Here is a 23,134-nt window from a genome sequence, read left to right on the forward strand (position 1 = left end):
AGTATCCAGAAGGATTTAGAAACCAGTGGGAAAGACAAAAATAATATTCCAGCACTTATCAAGAGAAGAAATAAAACAGGCATTTATTTGGTTCTTAAATGTAAATAATTTAATCTCTTTCTCATCCTCTCTACTCCAAAGCTGAGCTGTTTCCAAAATTTTACAAATAATCACTGGAAAAAATTGAACATGGACACTTGTATTTTTAAACACCACTGTCTAATAACTCACTTTACTAAGAAGGCTGGTGGCAATAATACATATCAATTTTTTTCCTTTATATTTTTTAACAATATCCTCTTATTCTTCTAAGTTAGTCTGTTGGTTAAAACAACAGAAGAAAACTTGTATCTTTTTCTTTTCCATTAGGTTCAGTATTTACAACAAAATCTTAATAACTTTCAGAATTTAAATAAACTACTTTCCCAAATGATTACCTAAGAGACTTCTAACAGATTTTTAAAAATATTTGTTATTTGTGCTCTAAAACCAGGTCAATGGACCAGAACAAGCTTGAGTTTCTATGTATCTCCTCTTGGTTGAGAAAATAACCTCTAAAGTAAAGCAAAGAAGACAGGAAAGAATTATCTTGTCTGAAATAACAGTGCATGTAACTGAATGTATGAATACAGTACTTCCTAATACATTTAAGAGTTAATTATTTTGGATATCATGAGTCTCAAATTGAAATAATCTTTTAAAAGAGGAGCACTATAAAAAACACTGTTCTGAAGTTACTGAAAAATCAAGTGACTATATATCCACTTTTCAACATGATTATTTTGGCGTTTCTTTAAAAAAGGAATGAGGAATTGAGTACTTTAAAAGTAGTTTTATATTGCACGTGCCAATACATTTAGGTAATATATAAACACATGGCTCAGTTCCAAAATAACTGAGTTTACAGTTTTGCTGATGTATTCGGGGTGGGAAGTGTCTTACTCCGGCAGCTCATTTCAGAATGTTTAGTTGGGTAGATTCAGAGCAAAAACATGACAATTTCAATTTATCAGCCAACATCTGTTGTTCCATTTGCCAAATGTTGCTTGCCTTGCCCAGGTATTCTGACTTTTAGTATTATTTAGAAAACATTTTTAAGTTAAAAATCTTAACTGGAATTAGTTAATATCAAGAGTGATTCCCCAGGGTAGAGGGAGTGAAAAGTGCTCACTATCAAAGTAAAATAGAGGCCATTAGCTGCCCTGACATGAGTGGCATGCTTCACCAAGCAGCAAAGTCATGAATTCATCAAGATTAAATAGGGCCGTGTGCAGGGCATCACTGGGTTTAACAAAGACTTCAGAAGAATATCTACACTGGAAAAGATATGATAATTGCAGGCTACTGTCATCTGCAACTTGACTGGACATTTCCATTGCATTATTTTTTCTATTCCACAAATAAATATTTTTATCTTCATAATCCCTATATATTGTTTACTTATAACTTTCATTAAAGCAAAATGGACTGGTTCTTGTTTCCCTATTACTAACCATTAATCACCAAATAAATCAAGATACAAACTATATATAAAACAAACTGACCTTTTTATACTGATTTGGGATGATGATTTTTTTAAAACTATTTTCCCTTTACCTGTGGCCACATTTTCCTAATTTACCAAAATTTCCAGATGAGAAAAAAGCAAACAATTTTGGTTCAAAAAAGATAATCTGGAATAGGAGACTGAGAGTAACTAATAAAATACACTGTCTCTGTCTCTTACTCCATTCATTGCTTTGACTTTGGACTTCATTACAGTTTTATTCCTGTTGGATACACTTTAGTATTATATTGTTCCACATATTATTACTTCAGATTGACAAATAATTTCCATCTTATAATAATCAAGAACTTTCAGAAGAGTCAGAAACATTTTGACCCATGAAAAGAAGAAAACCATATTTATATTTAACACTCTTAACTTTTATACCAAATGGAGAATCTATGTGACTCCAAAAGTCAGACGATAACAAATGACTTGGATAAGAATCAGTGACCCATATTTCATGATAAAAAGCTTATAGAGATAAACATAGCCCCCAAAGTAGAGTGGTAACAGATTTTAAAAGTCATTTTGCAGGAGGGAGGGTGGAGCTCGGTGGTAAAGTGCATGCCTAACATGCCCGAGGTCCTGCGTTCAATCCCCAGAACCTCCAGTAAATAAATAGGTAAATAAATAAAAACTAAATTACCCCCCTAAATAAACTAAAAGTTGTTTTAAATGAAACAATAATTATCAGTTAATATAAACTGATTAAGCTGTACAATATCAGACCACATCATATTTACTTTTATATATACATTATACCAAGCACTGTATATTATTAATAATTATGTACACCCATCACTTTATATAGATTGTGTCATTTAATCCTCATAATAGCCCTATAAATTCAGCATTACTATTATTATCATTAGCCCTATTTTCCAAGTGAAGAAATGAGGCACAGGCAGACAGAGTAACTCATCCAAGACCTCACAGGCAGTTAAGTGACAGAGCTGGGATTCAAACCCATATTCCATCCCAGAGCACGTGATCTTAACCACTGTTCTAAATTCCTTTTCAGTTCACTCCAAAGGTGAAAAGCAGAAAGAATGTAGAAGTTTGTGAACTACAACACGAGGCAGAAATGAGCAATTCCTAAAACCTGTGGTCAGCTTTGCAACGCCTCACGTTTCCTTACCTTTTTGTGCTTTTTGAAATTAAAAACCTCGTATCAACTTTTTATCTGTCATTTTCTCATTTCACATCTGTTCTGTCATATTTTCCTTGGTAACAATCTCTCGTTCCCTTTTGGTCTTCTGTCCTCTGGTGGAGATTACATACAGCAGAAGTGACACAGCAGGCAAATTATCACGGCAGCACTGTACTGCCCACTTGGCTTGCTTCTGAACATTTCCCCCCTCGCATTGAAGGTGTTGAACACATTCCTCTGACGTGCATCATCTTTCAAGATCAAGAGGGCATTTTCTCCACCCATCTTGAGATATTTCCTAGGAATTCCATGCCGCTTTTCATAATGGGAAAATCTGAAAGTGCTGCCCTGGTGGATCTGGGCATTAGTCAAATAAATGCCTGACTTTAAAACATGAAAATAATGAATGAATGAGTCCCTTAAAATGTACCTGTAATAAGATATTTGACTTTGGGTTGTTATCAAAAGTAGATTTTTAAAAAGCAGATAATAGGGTTCATTGATTGTGCTTAATTTAAATGAAGGCGTATGCTACTTACAATGGTCCTAAACAGTCACCAGTCCTTTGACACCAAGTTATTTCTGGATCATCACAGAGTATATTTTCCTGACTTTACTGTTGCTTTAAGATTCAGCAATCTTGTGTGTCACTGTTAACAAGCTACTACTGAAAAACTGACATTTTCTTATAAATAGAGCTGGTCATAGGAGAATTATCACTTTTCTCTGCCCAAGTCCTTACGTCTAACACAAAAACCACTAATGTTTACCCAGCTTTCAGTATATAGAACCATTTTATACAGATCCCAAGCATGCATCAAAAAGATATCAAATTAATGTGCTACAAGCATAATATATTTAATATAACTTGTAAAGGGCAATCATCAAGTAATTTAACAGAACATGGTTTGTGTATACTTTTATATGTGTATATATATTATTATATATTTTAATGTGAAGTAGAATAGAACCATTATCTTACTGAATTATTCAAATTTAATTTTATAATTTTCTTTTCCTCACCTTTCAAATTCTTTTCACAAAATTCATTGTCTTGCCAAATAAATGGACATTTAAAGAATATAAATTAAACTCCTTTGAAGAATCATAGAACCTAGTAATCTTCATAGAAACCAGTAAGTCTTGCCTCTCATCCTTTCCAGGTGCACCTTTGTTTTAAGTGATTTCTCAAATTACACATACTTAGAAATTTCACCAGTTACAAACCACACATCTCCATTCTAGCAATGAAATTCATCATTTCAACCTCGTATTTTGAAAAGGAACTTGTAAAAACAAAAGTAAACTAATCATTTAGTCTCCAAATTAGACTGAGTCAAAGAAATAGGATTTCATAAAATCTTAGAACTGGAGAAAACCTAAAAATATTGTTCAATCCAGCCAACCATTAAAAATTATGCAGAAAACTGGAGAATCTAGAGAAACCACAGTCTTTTAAGGAAAGTGGTCTGATTAGAAATAATTAGAGCAGAACACAAAGCTGGACTCAAACAACTGAATGAGGAGAGTTCTTTTTTAAAAACACCAACAATAGAAAGTTCTTGTTAAAATAATGATAAAAATGTAAATCAAGTTGCATTTAGCTTGATTAGCCCAGTAAAGTGCTTCAAAAGAGCTGTGTCAACTCTTTTATGTAAAGGCTTCAGATTAGCAGGTTCAGAAGGCACTCCCCTCGGGGTGAAAACTGTCTTCAGTTACCCTGCTTAACTGGCAGCAGGTTTGCTTCCTTGTCACAGCAAGTGCCCTGGACATTTATTTAAATACCCTCACAATTCTTGCTCACTCTTTCCAGGCTCTAAAAACTCCTCAAAAGATTATTTTCCAAGCACAGAGGAGCATCCCTTTTTGCTGTTTTTCCCAAGGAGAAATCCTTGACTGAGAAAGATAAGATCGTTGTCTCTAAAAGCTATTTAAGAAATCATGCTGTGTATCTCAGCAAAGAACGCACAGCCACCGAGCACCATGGGTTCGTTCCAGATGGAGAAAGAGAAGCCCTTGGGTGGAAACCTCACTGAAATAACATTATGGCTATAACTTCATGTGAACATGAGGTGGATCAGGGTTACAGTTCCCATGACATTCATTCCAAAGCATTTCAACACCATGTACAAGTCTTATTTGCTTTTAAACGTCCGCTGAAATGGAAGAAATGGCAGACAACAGAATGCACATAACTCAGAATAGGTAGAGGCACGTATTACACAGATACCATCACAGCCTGAACACTGGATTTGACAGTGAAGCTCCCATTTGTGTGTGAACAAGTCAGAATATTCCAGATTTAAATTTGTCCCATTCAAAGAATTTTCATATAAACTTAACACTTTTAAAAACTTTGGGTGACTTTTTTTTCTTTCTTAGGATCAGTTTTTGGTTTTGGTTTAAAAAAAAAAACGAAAAAAGGCTTTTGGTTTCACCACACCTGTCTCTTCTTAAAAGGAAGACTCATCAAACTGTCTGATGATCCCCATAAAAGACAACGACCTCTAGTGTCCCCTTTACATATTCTCCCTTCTTTAAGGTACAGTGCGTATTTTATTAGATACAAAACCTCCTTGCGCGAACGTCATCCGTACACCACCACCTTCACAGCAGCGGTTCTCCAGAGGGTCTACTGGTGTTTTACAACAGTGCCTGCAGGGTTTCCTCCCCACTGCTTTCTCTGAGGAGTAGCTCTGCCACTTATCCTAACCCTGCTGCACACGTAGATTAAGAGCTTGGGCTCTGGAATCTGCATTACCAAAGTCCTGGTTTCCACTACTTAAAAGCTGGTAATTTTGGGAAAGTCACTCAAGTTTTCTCAGATGTGATGTGAGACTAATAACAGCACCTAATCTAAATGACCATTCTGAGAATTAAGTAAGATAGTAGAACATGATCTTTGCAGAAGGCCTGGCATATAAACAGGGCTTCTTCTTATTATTTAATACCTTCTAATACCATTCAAAACATGCTCAAGTCTCTGTGGAGGTGGCTTTTCCATTTCAGATCCTCCCAGCAACCACTTCTCTTTCCGCTTCTCTTTGTACATTTCCCCCGCTTCACTAATGCACTACAATTGTCCTTCCTGCCACTCTGCTGAAACTGTTCTCATCAGAGTCACCTCTTTAATAAATAGAGCAGTAAGCAAGCACATCTATTAATTTACGTGCAGTATATAAATACACATTTCACATTTTACAAAACAGAACGGAAATAAAATATACTCAAGCATTCTAAAATCCACCAAAACCAATTTGATATATACTTTTGATTTTAAAACAAAAATTTGAACACAAATTCTCCCCATATCCTTAGACCACTGCTATTAGAAAATTTAATAGGAAAAATATAAACAAACACCAATGTTCTACAAGAATCACAATCAACCTTTTAGTGCAAAATGCCTAATCTTCCAAAATAAAATTTAAATTAATGAGTTATTTGTCACTAATTCCCCAGATATAGTTTTAGATGGGTTATGACAAAACGAATAATGTGAATCACCTTCTTTGGACTATAAATACAAAGCAGCTTTCCCAACTTTTTATTTGGAAATTTGATAATTAAAAAAAAATAGTTGTCAAGTAAAAATATTAGTCAATAAATACTGGCATAATTTTTTGCTATTAAAAGTTTTAATTTAAATTAAATGTCACATATAAAACACAGATCCTGAGGATAAGTAAATGTATCCATATTAAAATAGGCTAAAATGCAAGATTATATGAAAGTTTAGGCAGAGTAGATATAGCTCAAGTGATAGAGCTGCATGCTTAGTATGCACAAGGTCCTGGGTTCAATCCCCAGCACCTCCTCTAAAAATAAATAAATAAACCTAATTACCTCCCCTTCCCCCAAAAGAGGAAATTTAAGAAAGTTTGTTATTACAAGAAAAGCTCAGTTACAAATCTTGCCTTGATTTTAATTTTCTTAAATTCTTTCAAATATTGAACCCACAAAAGACAAGAACACAGAGAGTTAAGGGACAGCAGAAACATTATAACACTCTTGCAGCATCTTTAGGGGCAGAAGTACATTTCAAATTCTGTGAGCTCTCCTAGTCAGGGAATCCTTTTGACAACTAATTGTACCACCCTCCCCACCAGTCCCTTTCCAAAGGCTGCTGTTTAAAAAAATCTACAGTGCAGCTTCTAATAGTATTACATTGATCAGTGTTTTGGGTAGGGAAGATGGATGGGCTGTGAAGGAGAAAGCCATTAAGGCCACTAGGGCTGCCAATTACTGTTGTTGTCATCTGTGTCCTGATCCAGGACACTCAGCAAAGGGTATAAAGTGTTGGGGGCAAGGGAATGGTCAGAAATCCAGCCCAAATGCTCCAATTCCTGCTGCCGAGCATGAGGGCTGCATCTTCCCATAAGAAGGGGCACCTTTTTCTAACATTCACAAAGATCATAATGGGTAGCTACGGCCTTGGGCCCGTGTGACAGGAAAGAAACCCAGACAGTAACTAATTGACACAGGGAGGAATGAACTAAACCTTTACTCAGTACATCCTCCACACCAGAACTGTAATATAAAAGCTTTATATGTGTTCTATGATTTCCTTTAATATCTTCCTCTTTCTATTAAGGGGCATTGTTACTCCCCATTACGCAGATGAGAAAAACAGATTCAAGTAAACTGCCAAACAGGAGGCAGAAAAAAGATCTGTACTTAGGTTTATCTTCTGTGAAAAGGTGAAAACACATCAGACTTAAGAAAGATGCTTTGACATAGATGGACATGGAGACAGTCATTCGAAGTGAAGTAAGCCAGAAAGAGAAAGAAAAATACCATATGGTATCACTTATATGTGGAATCTTAAAAAATAGACACAAATGAACTTATTTACAAAACAGAAACAGACACAGACAACAAACTCATGGTTACCAGGGGGGAGAGGAGGTAGGAAGAAATAAACTGGGAGTTCGAGATTGGTAGAAACTAACTACGACACATAAAATAAACAACAAAGTTATGCTGCAGAGCACAGGGAGCTATAGTCAACACCTGGTAATAGCCTATAATGGAAAAAAAATGAAAAGGAATTCTGTATATATATGGCTGAAACATTATGCTGTACACCAGAGACTGACACAACACTGTAAACTGACTATGCTTCACTTAAAAAAAAAACCCCACAAAATCCCTGAATACTAAGTTTTTGTAACTATCTGACCACAAAAACTGACCCGATCTCAATTATATGACAATAAAACCTCAGCTGAAAGGGGGAGAAAAAAAAAAGAAAGATGAAAGATGCTTTGGGGTTATAAGTTGCTACTTTCAGTTATTTTTGAAGGTAGATAAAGGTGGGTTAAGAACACCATAGCTTGGCTAACCATCCAAACCACAAAGGGAAGAGGGAAACTTCAACTCTAGGCCCTCAGACATAAGGAAGCAGTAGAATAAGACACAAGTAGGTCAAAATTAACCAAACTAGGAATTTGAGATACCCACTTCAGAACTGAAACTTTAATGATTAAACAAGGATTTGGTACAGCATGTTATCTGAAGTAAAACAAGTTTCTCATAAGAAAATGCACAGAAAATAACCATCACCCAAGCTCCAGTTTCCTCAAAGGAATAATTACTATTTTCCACAGAAAGTTTGACCAACGCACAAGCATTACCTAGTGTGCTCTAATTACAGCCCCCCACTCACCTGAGGCCGAATTCATCATATTCTGCTGCACTGGTGGACTGGTGGGGGCTGTAACATTCATCTGGGAGAGCATGGCCTTCCTGGGGTCCTGCCATGTTGTTGTCTGATCGATGTGACTGAGACAAAACAAACCACTGCATTAGATGACAAATACCAGGTCTTAAAAACAACCACCTCACTTATCAAAACTGGGCAGATACATCACTTTCACCAAGGAACAATTATTATCTGCTTCCAATTTAAAGATAAAGTGTGATTTAGAAATTAATCACCCATAACAGCAGTCATATGGCCAAAACCCAAAATTCATAAGGGAATCACTCACTCTTTTCCTCCAAGAGCTAAAAACTAAATGTTAATTGGCATTTAAAGACCTAAAATCCTTTACACTGAACAAATAAAACACAAAGATGAAAAAGTATTATTATAATACATACTCCAAAGCAAAAATAGAATCACAAACTTAAGTTTTCATTGTCTCCCCTGACTGTTGAAGACCTTTGTTAATTGCTAAGCAAAACATTTAAACTTATACATATGCATACAGATGCCTTCATCTATAAAACTGGGGATGAAACAGCTAAAAACTCTATGAAATATTAAGACTATAATGCACCTAGCACAGCATCTGGTATGAGTATTCAATAAATATCAGTTTTCTTCTTCCAGCAAAGTAGAACTGTTCTAGTGAAACAAAAACTAAATACATTACACACATGTAACCACATGAAAAATTATCCTGAAGAAATAGGCAGAGAAATACTCAAAGACTTAGGCAAAGTTCTCTTCTGTATCATTTATAAAAGCAAAAATTTGAAAGCCAGCTAACATCTAATGACAGGGACTAGTTAAATATTGTTACATATGATGGACTATAATACAGCTATTGAAAATATTTTAAATAATATTTAATAGCATGGGAAATATTTATAATACAGCTTTTTAAAGTAGGCTGTAAAACAGTATGCACAGTATGAGGTTAATTGATTAAATATGCACATATGTGTACCGAAAACATGGGAAGGACAGACATCAAGATATTTTAACTGTTTATTTCTAGATGGTAAAATTACAGAACTCTGTTTAATAGCAGGAAAATCCAGCGAAACAATCATGAACTCATTATCTTTGAAGTGGAGGGGGGTGCCAGGAATAAAGGTTATTAAAAAAAAACTCCAATCATTTTTTGTATGGCTGTTTACATTTCAAATCTAATTTCTTTCTTCTTGAATCATTCCATGAAAAACACCCATGTAAATGGTAAGGAAATGACACTCTGTCATCAACTTTCCTGAAATGGGATGAGAATGCTATCTCATCAATAATGTTATCAATAACACAGTAAAAAAGGATCATGCTCTGGCTAGAATGGACCTTATTAAGTATTATTTACTGGAGATGGGAGAATTCCTTTTTGCTAAGCAACCAGAAAGGAGATGAAAACAGGGAGGTAAGAATGTGGAAAATTTGTACACTTAGGAACAGCAGTGGTACCTGTCAACTCAAGGCTATTACAGACCAACTAAAAATGTTAAGAGGAAATATTTATTTATTTAGTGGAGTATACAGTCTCTCAAATGTTAACGTATCAACACTTCTTTTTTACCCACCAGTCATATATGTGTTTTAGCAGTTGCACCAGCACTGCTCAGGTCTAGACAATGTAGGCAGAACCCTGTCCAAGTCTGTCTATAAAAACAACTCATTCCAAAAGATCAGGTCCTTAACAAGCCTAGTCACAGCTTATTCCGTTTCCTTCTCAACCCTCCATGTGAGCCACTAAACAAATTAAGCCATAAAATGTTTTCTAGATACACAGTGCTTCCTATGCTTACAGACACTAAGCACTACACGTAAGTAACACAGTCACACTCAAGGAAAGAAGCCCGAAACCCGTAAGACTACCAAAATTTAGGAAGCCATTTTTCACTGCCTTTTATAATGTTAAGAAACCAGGAAAAATGGCCAATGATTCACTATTACTGGCTCTCAAATGTCAATGAGAGTGTGTGCCACTGCCTGCTCCCTATCTCCAGTACTTCTTAAAACCCCTGACACTTGTTGAGGGGTAAAAGTGAAGAGGGAGCAAATTATACTGGAAGCAAGCTCAGGATTCTTGACTGTTGAAGCTTTTCTAACAGTTGGGTTTCTCTGAAAACTAGCCAGTTAATCATATGAATCCATTTATAACTAGACAGCGGTCCACTCGAGGGTTTAGGAAGATCCCATTTTGATGATTGACTATAACAACCACGTGAATCTTCCCAAATATTGGAGACAATGTGTAAATCCATTCTTAAGGCTTCTTCCTTTAAATAGATTAGGGTTTTGAACATAATGCAGAGAATGTATAGTTTTACTGCTTTCAAAAGATTGATTATTTTGCTGAAATGTTACTAAGTATACAGATGCTAAAATTTCTCCTCCTGAAAAGGCTGCTGAACCTCTCAATAAGGTGGTTTAGAATCCTACAGGGCTGTCCTATGTTACCTCAGTTAGTGTTCTACTTGCTCAAAAAAGATCTACATTTCTTTAAGGAATAAAGATGCCATTATCTAAACTGTCCAACTATAAAAGCATGCAGCCATTTAGATGCCAAAGGTAATGTGAAACAAAATTAACTTTAGAATTTTTGTCTGCACTTACCCTATAAGATTAAATTATGAAAAAACTGTTTTATCCTAGTAAGTTAATTGGGGTAGCCATATACCCCCAAATATCCAGCCTTCCCTTTTATCATGAGAACAAGAATCTTTATAAAAATATTTCACATGACAAAGAAGTATTTTTGCTAAAACCAAATAAACAGTTTACCAGGCCCATTCTTTCCCCAGATATCCGCATGGTATCTCTTCTCATCTCCTTCTGGTCTTACCTCAAATGTCTTCTTCTCAGTGAGATCTTCCCTGGCCATGTCACCTAAAATCCAACCCTATTTAAACTTCTACTCCCTTTTCTTTGCTTTATTTTTGCTTCATAATCCTTTATCATTATCTAACACATAATTTACTTATTTTGTCTATTTCTTCCAACTAACAAGCTCCAGGGGAAAAGGGACTTTTATCTATTTTATTAACTACTATACCTTCAGTGATTAAAATAGTGCTTGATAATGTCCATCAAAGATGAATGGATAAAGATGTGGTGTTCATTCACACACACACACACCCCCATGGAATATTACTCAGCCACAAAAAGAATGCCATTTGCAGCAATATGGATGAACCTAGAGATTATCATACTAAGTGAAGTTAGACAGAGAAAGACAAATATCATTTAATATCACTTATATGTGGAATCTAAAAAAAAAAAAAGAAAAAACAAATGAATCTATTTACAAAACAGAAAAAGACTAACAGATATAGAAAACAAACATGGTTATCAAAGGGGAAGGAGTCTGGGATTAGCAGATACAAACTACTATATATAAAATAAACAAGGTCCTACTGTATAGCACAGGGAACTATATGCAACTTACATAACCTATAATGGAAATAACCTATAATGGAAGAGTCTGAAAACACACATGCACACACATATCTGAATCACTCTGCTGTAACCAGAAACTAACACAACATTGTAAATCAATTCTATTTCAATTTAAAAAAAAGAATGCCTGATAAATATTTGTCAGTGAATTAATGCAAAGAAAGCTTTTTTCTTTTTGCCTTAAGAACATCCAACTTTCTCTCCCAAAGTCCTTGTAGCCTTACTGACTTGATCAACCATCTACCTTCTTTTCCAAAAATGTAATTGCAGTAATGATCATAGACCTACTAGAAACAGCAGTAAGATTACTGGTGACACTGGCAAAAGCAACTTCAGTGGCATGATGAGGGTGAACAGGAAGCAAGAAAGCAGACAAATTCAGCTGTGTACAGGGAGGAAAACAAAAACAAAAATGGATGGATATGAATTTTTATCTTTTCAGGAGGAAAAGACTCAAATGTTTAAACATGACTGGAAATAAGTGTAGCTGAAGATGTCCTAAGAGGTCATTGGAGAGTTCTAGTCACCCATTAGAGGGTGAGAAGGAACAGATGCAGAAATTGCTTCCAGTGTAACAGGAGGTGAGAAAGAAAGGATGGGCAGAAGCAAATAATTTCACTAGTTGGTGCAAGTTGAGCACATTCTGGTGCAGTGACTTCTACTCTCTCATCAAGAGATACAGCATTAACAGGATTAATGAGGCTGGCATTATTAGTACCCCCACTATGTAAACAGAAAACTGAGGGACCTGCACAAGGTCACACACCCAGGATACAACAGGACTGCATCTGGTACCCAGAAATTCTGAAAACAATTTCTGTACTAGACATATATATATGAAAAGGACAATACTCAAAAATGTAAATTCTCTGTAGTATACATTGAATAACAAAAACACTGCATAAATACTAAAAAGGGAGTAGAACAAAAAGGCATGGTATTAAAGATTCAATAAAAGTGCTAGAATATTAGAAAAGAATTTCTATTACTATTAGAATATAAGCTTCTTGAGGGAGGTGCACGTGGGAGAGTGCCTGGTACCTAGTAAGGCTAATAAACACGTAAACTGAATATTAAAGTAGTGTGTTTTATCAAAGAATGGGACGATTAGGAGTTCACATAAATGCTCATCTGAGAGAGGGCTGAAAAGAAGTTTTCATTCAAACTACAGAGTCTAAAAAATGTCAAATTATAAATAATACAATCAAACACACAAATCAAGTAGATAAAGTTAAGGAAAATTCATTAAACAGTATTTTCAGAGTTAAAAATACGAGTGCTTACATATAACACAGAAAATAATTGATAACTTATCTTGTTCCTAAGAAGAGCCTAGCTGCTGAACTTACTACAGAAAAACAAGTGTGAAATTCTCCAGCCCTGTAAATCAGTTATTCTTTGCTGTTACTTTGGAAAAAAAAAAAAAGATGACTGGATTTATGACCAGGATAAACCCTATGATCTTACTCTAAAGCAGCGAAGGCTGGGAAACAGTGAGCTTGTCAAAGTTTAGACGGATGGAACATAAACAGCTGTTCTCTGACCAAGGTCCACGTCCTGCAGCAGTCCCTCCTGTGTACACAGAGCCACCTCTCCTGTTGGCTTTTGTCTCTGTTATGTTATACTGCAGAATTTGGTCTTACATATTGGATGACTTAACAAAATGCATACAGAACCTAAAAGGGGGCAGAAATCCACCAGTGACTCATAAGCAAACTGAAGTTTTGCATAATCCCACCGAAGTTGAGGCTATGGTATAGAGAAGTATCTAAAGAGCTTTATGACCTCCTGTGAGATGTGTAAACCTTATGAAACTCAAACAAGGGCAGTGAACATAAGGCATTCTGATCTTATAAAGAATAACAATATTACTGTCACATCTACAAGTTACTGGGAAAACCATAAGAACATGAAATGCCACCTGAAGCTACAGTGGGGAGACCCAAAGATCTCATGGCCCCAGGACCAGTGTTCAACAGGGAAGATGGTAATGTGCCACTGTTTCATAAGCCTCTCTCACAAAAGCTGAACAAAATAATCACTTCCTATAATTTATTAAGATTAAGTGATATGCCCAAGGGCAGCCGACCAGCATGCAGCAGAAATGAGATTTAAACTCAGAACGAACTGATGCAAAATCTGCACTCTTTCTACTACACCAAACCTCCTCTTACACTGTGAGAGCATTCTGGGTGCTGTTTAGATTTCTTAAGATTAACCTCTACATCACCACCTCCTTTCCTCCAATTTCAAAGACTCCTGTTAAATCATCCCTTAGAATCTGCCAAATGTAATTCTCTACTATTTACTTTAACAGATATTGTCACAATTGCACATAAACAAGTGTTTTAAGAAAGCAGTGAGCCCATTTTGGAATTGGGTCACGGAGAAATGGCTTAATGTGCTCCTTCAAAAAAAAAATCCTTTATGCAAATCAAATGCAAATCAACACTATATAGTCAACAGCTGTATAAACTTAATATGAGTATCTGATTCTTTTGAAACATCTGTTACATTTCTTGAGACTACTATTCTTCTTCAGGTAATCTTCTCCCCAACTGGCCCACAAAACACCTAATTTCTATCTAGTCTTTTCAAGACCCGGATCCCTCCTTTTATAGATCCCAGTCTCAAATTTGCCAAGGATAAACTGGGTTGTACAGGCAGGCCATTTTATCCAACTGTTTCATCTTCATTAAAATAGGATGGACATATTTACTTACTTCCCAGGGTTTCAAGGATTAAACTCAATAGCATATATAAAAGCAACTAGTATTGTGGCTCTTGGTACACAAATGTTTTTCTTCACTTGATTCCTGTGCTAGTTCAATACTATTTAAAACAGGAAAAATTTCGTGGTGGACAGGCTAAGTCAAGACAATGTTTGAGAGTAAGATGAGTTAAGTGAGAATGACAAATCTGAGGCTTAGGAGATATGAAAAAGAGTTTGATTTCCCCCTATAGGTGATGAGGAGATGCAGTTGGTAGACATTACAGATTTCAGGTCAGGAAACAGAATGTTTCTGGATCATTAGTTCAACTTGCACAGGGCTATCAGCTTAGAAAAAGAATGAACTAGAAAAGGAAGCATGCAAGTACAGATGTACTGGCTCCTAGCGGAAGAGCATCAAAATAATTTGATAGTAAAAGAATAGTCTCATTCATATAACCAATGTCTTAAAATATTCATTGTTGAAAACAACTTCATACAAATATTTTTTACTTAAGCTATAAGATGGTCAACTCTATCAATCCAAACCAAGGCAAAGAAACAACAGTTCTTATGAACCAGCCAAAATCCATCACAGCAAATTCTAAGGTGCTCTTCAGGTTCTTGGCTGTATGTTTTATCTATCAAATCCTAAATCTGTAACCTGTACTTACAGGATACTAAGCAACGTAATGGGAAATGGGTTTTATAGTGACAGAAAAATACTGAAGACTTTCTTATCTCCAACCACAAAATCTAGGATTAACTTCATGCTACTCATTAGTGAAAGTATTAGAGAATTAAGCTAAAATAAATTTTAGTAAAATAATTTTAGACAGTAACACTGATACTGACAAAGTTTAGATACTTTATCACGGAATGGGTAGCAAATAATTCCTTTATATTCCCGCACCTCAAGAGCGTGGGCCTCAAGCCAGCAGAACTGACAACAGCTGGGAAGGAGCTTGTTAGCAATGCAGGACCTTGGGCTCCACCCAGCCCACTGATTAAGAATCTGCAGCTTAACGAGATCCGCAGGAAACCTGTAAGCACGTTAAAGATAGAGGAACACTGCCATAGACACTACTTTGAGACCTGATCACCTACGCTGTGTTTTAAGGATGACTAATGCCTGGAGGGTAAATATTTTGTGTATATGAAGTACGTGGTTTAGAGATCAGACTCAAAGTGAAATCAATAACCTGCAGTAAAAATTCAAAGTTTAATTAACTCTGAATTCAAAGTTAAAGGGTACACTGAAATCCATCAGCCACTGATCATTATCACAGTAACTGTATAACTTACATCAAAAGCAAACAGCATTCTCTCTGTATTATATCACTGGCTACCCTGGTAATAGTTCACTCCTTCCTGACTATTCTTAATTAAAAACAAAACAAAACAAAACAAAAAGCTCTGCAGCCTTTTAAAAACTGATTTGGTGCTGAACAGATACATTTTTATTTAGAGAAATGGTTCTCAATTTAAAAACTGGCGGGATGGCATTTCTGATTATTGCAGTCCTACAAACATTTAACGGGGAGAGGGCAGTGGATACTAGATTTCCTGCAGTACCTCAGACGGTCTTCCACAGCTTCTGAATGCCATGCCAGACATTCATGTAGGTAAAAAGCCACATTTTACATAAAACTCCACTTCACACATAGACAAAGTATGTTTTGCACAATTTTAATTAAATACCAAATTTTTTCTGGAAGGTAATCAATTATACTTAGTTTTGTTCGGAAATCTGCTATCCTCTTTGAATAATCACATTATCAAGAGCAATGCTCCATTAGAGTTCTAGTTACCAACTCTTGGTCTTTATTCAAAACTGTCATGTTCATGGCATGACATGTATAGACTGCAGGCACTCGACTACTTTATTACAGCTTCCAATATAGCAATGCCCAAGCATTTACATATTAATATACATGCTATCTTATAATAAATTATTTCTTCTCTATATTGCATAACTCTGATATAATGTTGATTTTTTAAAAAATTATGTATATGGTTAAATTATGTTACATATGAATTTCATTTTAGTATAATGAACACTTTCCAATACATTTCCTACAGAAAGAGGCTGGTGGGATTGACAGGGATAAGAACCACTGAATTAAGTGACCATAAACTATAAACAGAGAATTTTTATAGCACAAATCTAAAATGTCTTTGCCATTAGATCATGAATTTCTGGAAGGTGAACGATCTTACTCTCCCTCCCTTTCTACATTTCATACATGAACACAGCGCTTTAGAAGTAAGTGCTCAGTAACCCATCTGATGAATTGAAAACTTATTCTATTGGGTTATTCTTTAACTACCAAGTAATACTGTGGCCTAAATCCTAAGTGGGGTCAACTGACATGTAGGGCATGGCACATTTGAAAGTAATAAATAAATTAGCTGGATTTTGAGAATAAAGACAAAATCCTGCCCCTAGGATTTGAAGCAGTGAGAAACACCAATATTTCAATATAGGCATTCAGTGCGATGATGCAGTTACACTCAGGGAACCATGAGAACACAAAGGTGGTTTTCAATAGACTCTGGTTTTTCCAGGGGCAGGGTGGGGGGAGATGTTAGAAAAGGAGGATTTGAGTGTCCACTCAAACTCCCTTTCAATTTGTAAAATGCTGCAATCTTGGTTAAAATCTAGAACTGGTACCAGTAAAATTTTAGAAGATGTCATAAGCCTAAGCCTAACCACACCGTCTGTATGGTTTATCCGCTTTTAACAATCCACTCTTGAAAATATTTTTCTTCTAAAACGTAAAACCTACTTTTCACAAAATCCCAGCATAGTCCTAAACTGTCTGTACCTGTGCAGTTACCTAACCACTGGTCCTTTCCAATTCTGCCAAGGTTCTCTGACAAGAGTTAGTACAAACTGGTCATAAGGATATAACAACATAATCTGCAAACTAAATGAACAGAAACTGTAAAAATTACATCTGACAAGTGTTTAATCTCCTAACACACCTTTCAGACCTTCTTCATTGTGTTGTAATAGGGGAAAACCAAAATTAAAAAACTTTTTTGGTAATAGTGACCTGCTTAGATAGATCCTTTGATAAAATGCATCTCTGTGAACTTATTTTTTGTTGCATGGGCTTGTGGTTCAACTACATTATGGGCACTGTTACAAGTTTCTACTACTGCCCGATAAAGATAAACAAAGATGAAATGATAGAAGTATGTGCTGCAAAAGCTTACAGACATCTGGGCAACCAAATCACCACCATTCCTAAGAAATTGAGAAAATATGTCAGTGTATGTAAAACCACAAAAGCTAGGTATCTAATGAAAGGCCAAGTAATCAAACTAAACGATTCCTTTTAATCAAGAAAAGTTCTATTTTAGGAAACAACAAAAATAAAAATAAAACTGGACAACCAGGATTAACACAAAATAGATGTGAAAAATGTTTTAATTTTTAAAACTTCTGTTACTGCTGTAAATACTACGATGGCAGGATTGGTTCTAAAATTCAGAAGAGTGGGCAGTCAGCCCAGATTTATTGCTCACTTATCAAGCCCATGTTTGTTGTGCAAGTGTTATTTATAGAGTCACATGCTAGAGGCTGTTCCCAAGCTAGCTAAACCTACACGCTTAATTGACCCTCGGAACAATGATACATTGTTCAATCTAATCCTTCTATGAGCTACGGTTCCTGAGCCACAACCATATGCTTTTTATATTTGCACAGGTCTACCAAGAACTATTTTTAGAACCCTCAAAAGTTCAGATAGGCACAGACTATAATTTCTTGATAAGGATAAGAAGACTTACATAATTTGCCTCAGTGACAACATAGTTTCTATATTACTGGAGATCAGTATCTTAAATTGAAATTTAAATAGCTGGACTACCGCTAAAACCTATTAAAAATGGCTTAAAACTATGAACAAGTGTGGGCAGAAACACATAAAAGCAAACATGACAACTGGTTATACTCCACTCTACAAACTGCATGACCACACTACAACCTAACTCTATATAGCCTTAGGTTGAATAAAATTAATATTGAATCAACAAGTATGAAATCAATTTAAACACAACTTAACCACGTTGCTACATAAGAATGACATACTTATATACATCTCCCCTTGGAAATGGCTATTCCCTAAGGAAGGGGTGGGACGGAGCAGTTACGAGGGTAATGCCAAAGCTCTAGTGGAGGCGTCCTGAATGAAACACTCTTTCAATCTTGATCCCAGATGGCTTTTATCTGCAGTTACATGCGGTGACATTCTTTCCACAATGACTGAGAACATTCTCCGCAAAAGTTTCCAAAAAAAAGTGTTTGTCCTTATTTCGTGTTATAGAAAATGACAGATGTCATCACAGTATGAATCAAGGCTCATAGCTGCTTTTGTTAACAGAACAAAGACCAGGATTCAAGTCTCTGGATTCTCAATTATAAGGTCTATCTAGATCCTTTCATAAGAGTCACCTTAAAAAAGAAAGAAAAAAGAAATGGCTGAATGGCAGGGCTATGACCAAAAAAATTTTTTAACTATTATGAAACTTAAAAATACTTTTAAAATGTTAAGAAATCTGAGAAATATTTCATCAGAAAGATCTATAAATGTTTTTCAAAACGCAGTTCTTAAACCAGTTGCATCACAACTACCTTAGAAGACTTACCAGCCCCTCAGTAGGTTAAGCACAAGTTGAAGAATAATTTATCTAACATTTTTACATATTCTTTCATAGTCTGAGATCCTTCCATACAATAATAGGACATTTATTTACCCAGAAGAGCCAGATAAGGAATATAATCTCTTCTAAAGATGGCTGATGAGTTTCTCACATTTCACATTATAATCAAGGTGATTTTCCTCAGCAAAGACTGTTTTAAATGAAACTACTACATGTCAGATGTCAAGAAGAAGTGACCTTTCTTACACACAGTTAAAGACCCTGGTAGTACTGTCCTTTCAGTTTATAACTGTCAGTCTAGGAGCAGGAAAAAACGAAAAACAAAAACCCTGTGAAGGTAAGGAAACAAATGTGTTGAGTACCAACTCTGACCTCATTTGCCATGACACGACTTAGGCCTGAGGCCCTCAAGCAGGGACCAAGGGAGACAGGTTTAGGCAGTCAAACAAAGCTATAATCAGCCTTCTGTGTCTCTTAAGACACCAGTTGGCTTCCAAATAAGGACATGTTCAGTCTGTTGGCTCGTGTGTCTACTGTGAGGAAATCACACTAAGTTATAAACCTGGAACCATATTCATTGCATATTTATGGTTACATTCAAGTTTTCAACTGTTATCAACACAACAGGGCTTCAGCCACCCAAAATATGAAGATAGCACAAGTTTAACAGCCTACAAAACATTTCCCAAATGCTATATCACCAGGAAGAAAATCCATCACAAACACCTCTAAGCACAAGAGGCAGATGGCCTTACCAAAACAAAACGTGTATGGAACTTTTAACATTAACTGCTGGCACCTCCTACCACCACCATTTTGATGGAGATAATACAATCAGTTAAATAAACTTATATCTTTTAATCACAACTTGCTTTAAACAATAGTTTGATACTACTGCAAAATGTCTTCAATCATCTAAAGGGATTCTTATCAAAATTAGCAAAGATAATTTGCAGGACCCCAAAATTCAAACAACTTTTACATATGCTACAGTGCATTTTCAGAATGGATACAAAGCACAGCAAGCAACGAGAGATGGTTTCTATACAAGTAAACAGTAAGCACAGAGTCTTCCTTAGCCTTACTTGCATTTCTTAAATGTTCTATGAAACATTTTATTTGATTATTTCACTATTTAGTAGTTAGATATCACTTTTAAGGGATGCTAGTTGCTTGGACAGCTTTGAAATTTTAGGAATGCCTTCAGGGGTTCCACAAGGGGTTTCTCAGGAGAAAGCAGAACACTGGTAGAAAGGCAATGTATTTATTTACTTGGCCTGAGACCTAAGGCACCTAACCTCAGGCCATTTGGCTTCTCCGGACCTCACTTTCAGCAGCTGTGACATATGACAGGCCTCCCTTAAACAAAAACGATTGATTTTTCGAACACCTATTGTATGAAACCAAGCATTTTATCCATATTAGCATTTCCAAAATAAACAAATTAAAATCTAATGGCAACACTTGGGAAAAATTATCTTGGAGTGATAGAATCACTCAGCTAAATCAAGGTCATTGGTAACTACTGATAATAAATAAATTAGGGGGAGGGTACAGCCCAGTGGTAGAGGGCGTGCTTAGTATGCATGAGGTCCTGGGTTCGATCCCCAGTACCTCCATTAAAAAAGAAAAGACAAAAAACAAATAAAAGAATAAATTTTACATGTAGGACTATTACAGATGCTAATAAGGTGGTTTGACAGGCCTGTGTATTTTAAATGTGACGAAGGGGAAGTAGAATTCTTTCACTCATGGCCAAGTAGTCACCCACCTTTCTTCTATCAAGTGCTCTGTGTATGGTCATTCTTTGCTGCTGATTTTTTTTTTTTAATTAAAGAAAATGAATGCTAGACAGCCATCCAAACCAGGCTTACTTTATTAGGGAGAGCTGGCTTACACAGACTTCTCAGTAGTCTATCAACACTAAATTATAAATGCCTCCTTCCCGTCTCCTCTGGGCTTAATATGTTCATTAAAAAGAAGAGAAAAATCACTTTGTAAATCGCCCAGTTCACCAGAATCAGAACATTTGTTCAGGCTGAAAAGCAGGATTCAACTTGGTTCTCTAAGATGCAACTGAAATGTGAGCCTGTCAGTGAAAAGTTTTCTTTGAAACTTTCAAGTTAAATGACTATGAAATTCACTTACACTATGAAATATATTAACACCTTCTTGAAGGGGATTTTTATGGATATCAATAGAAAATGTTACAGTCATGGTCATTAAAAGGAAATTAACAAAAAAGTTGTACTGTAAACACTAAGTAACACGATCACTTAGGGAGTGCCTGAATCTCTGAGCCATACTAGCAGACTGGATCCTGAAATTTACGTGAAACATTGCCCAAAAAGTACTTTCATACGTTTCTAGATTTTAGGAGTTTTTTTTTTTTTTGAGAGCTCCTATGTACTTCCTCTACAATGATTAAAGTGGCAAACACTGGTTTACTGAGAACAAATTCAAGCCCTAGGAAAAAGGAATCTAAAAATTAATGAAGAGGCTACTTACTAGAGATTGGGAGTTTCATTGAAATGCTCTTTAAAATTCCCTTCCAATAAGTAAAATGATTAATGTTCCCTAAAGCAGGAACTTAATTTGGTTATTTATTGGACTCACTCTGTTAAACTTCTAATTCACTTCTAACGTACATGTAGAAAATTACTGATTCTTTAATATAGTATCAGAACATACTACAGGATTTTAAGGTAAGAACTGAAATGACTGAATTATAAAATAAAGACTATTTCTTTGTATCCTAAAACAACAACAAAAATCACTCTCTACAAGAGTTTGCATCAAACAGTTTGTCCACTGCAACTTTGGGAAGGAGGAGCAGTTAGGTGATGGAGTGGGCTATAACGTTTGCCTACCATGAGTCACTTATATTTGTGAAATTGTGGAAAGTTTTTGTCACTATTGCTCAAGACTGACAAAATGGAGCTGCTGGACAAAGACAAACTATTAAAATGGCTTAAGGGATGGAACAGAATAGACCTATTTGGAATGCTTCACTCTATAAAGATGAAGTCCAAGTGGAGATATGATTAAATTCACAAATGGAAAGGAAAATTCTAAAGTTCTCAAAATATGAAAAACACTTCACACCTAAAGGAAAATTTCAGCCATCAATCACAATTTCATGTCTCCACGCCTTTGCTCATATAGTGTCTTGGTGTTTAGTAATAACTTTTTCTCCCCCATCCCTCTTCTCCAGTCAAAAGCCTTTGAATTGGCTCAAATGTCCACTCCTAGGAAGGCTTCCCTGAGCTCTCCTCACCTCCACTCAGCCCCTAACAGATCTAACCGCCCCTTCTGTCTTCATGGAAATTTCTTTACAGAGCTACTACTGTACTGATCAGAGGGTTATTATGCATACATGTCAACCCCCTTTAGACTGCATGCTCATTAAAGCTCAGGACTCTCCATACAGAATAGGTATTCACAAACGTTTTAAAAAACAAAAGAGGACATCCATGGAATCCTGTAGCCTTATGAAGCTTTATGGAAGTGGGAGGCAATAGGAAAAAAAAAAGTACTATATCACCATAATAAATAATAAGGCCGAGACCATATCTAACGGTCTGAGAGTTTAGTTTTATTAGGATTAGGCTAAGCTCTCATTCTACTACAGGAATCATTTCAGATGCATAAATTAAAGTGGAAACATGCTTTTATCAAGAGTTTATATATGATCAGCCAAGTGGCATCGGGTAGAAGACCCAGTATTTGTTTAGAAGAGCTCCTCAAGATCTCAGAACTACTTAATCCAACACACTTCTGCTACAGATGAGGAAAATGGCAAACAAAAGATAAAACAGACTTTTTCTTCTACAATCAAAGATATCCAAATAAGCAACATATGGTTCCAGGAGGTGAGGAAGGATAGTTAAACAAAAA

At 35.8% G+C, this 23,134-nt stretch overlaps 1 protein-coding gene across 8 annotated transcripts in view; it reads right to left on the reverse strand.

Annotated features, from left to right (window-relative positions):
- Positions 1–23,134, reverse strand: part of YAP1 (Yes1 associated transcriptional regulator) — a 107,931-nt gene that overhangs the window by 48,589 nt on the left and 36,208 nt on the right. For all 8 annotated transcript variants that reach the window (XM_072968909.1, XM_072968904.1, XM_072968906.1 and 5 more), the window contains exon 3: positions 8,368–8,483. In XM_072968909.1, coding sequence (XP_072825010.1) covers positions 8,368–8,483 — 116 coding nt within the window. The remainder of the gene's footprint in view (positions 1–8,367; positions 8,484–23,134) is intronic.

This window comes from Vicugna pacos, chromosome 10, assembly GCF_048564905.1.
Source record: "Vicugna pacos chromosome 10, VicPac4, whole genome shotgun sequence".
NCBI lineage: Eukaryota > Metazoa > Chordata > Mammalia > Artiodactyla > Camelidae > Vicugna > Vicugna pacos.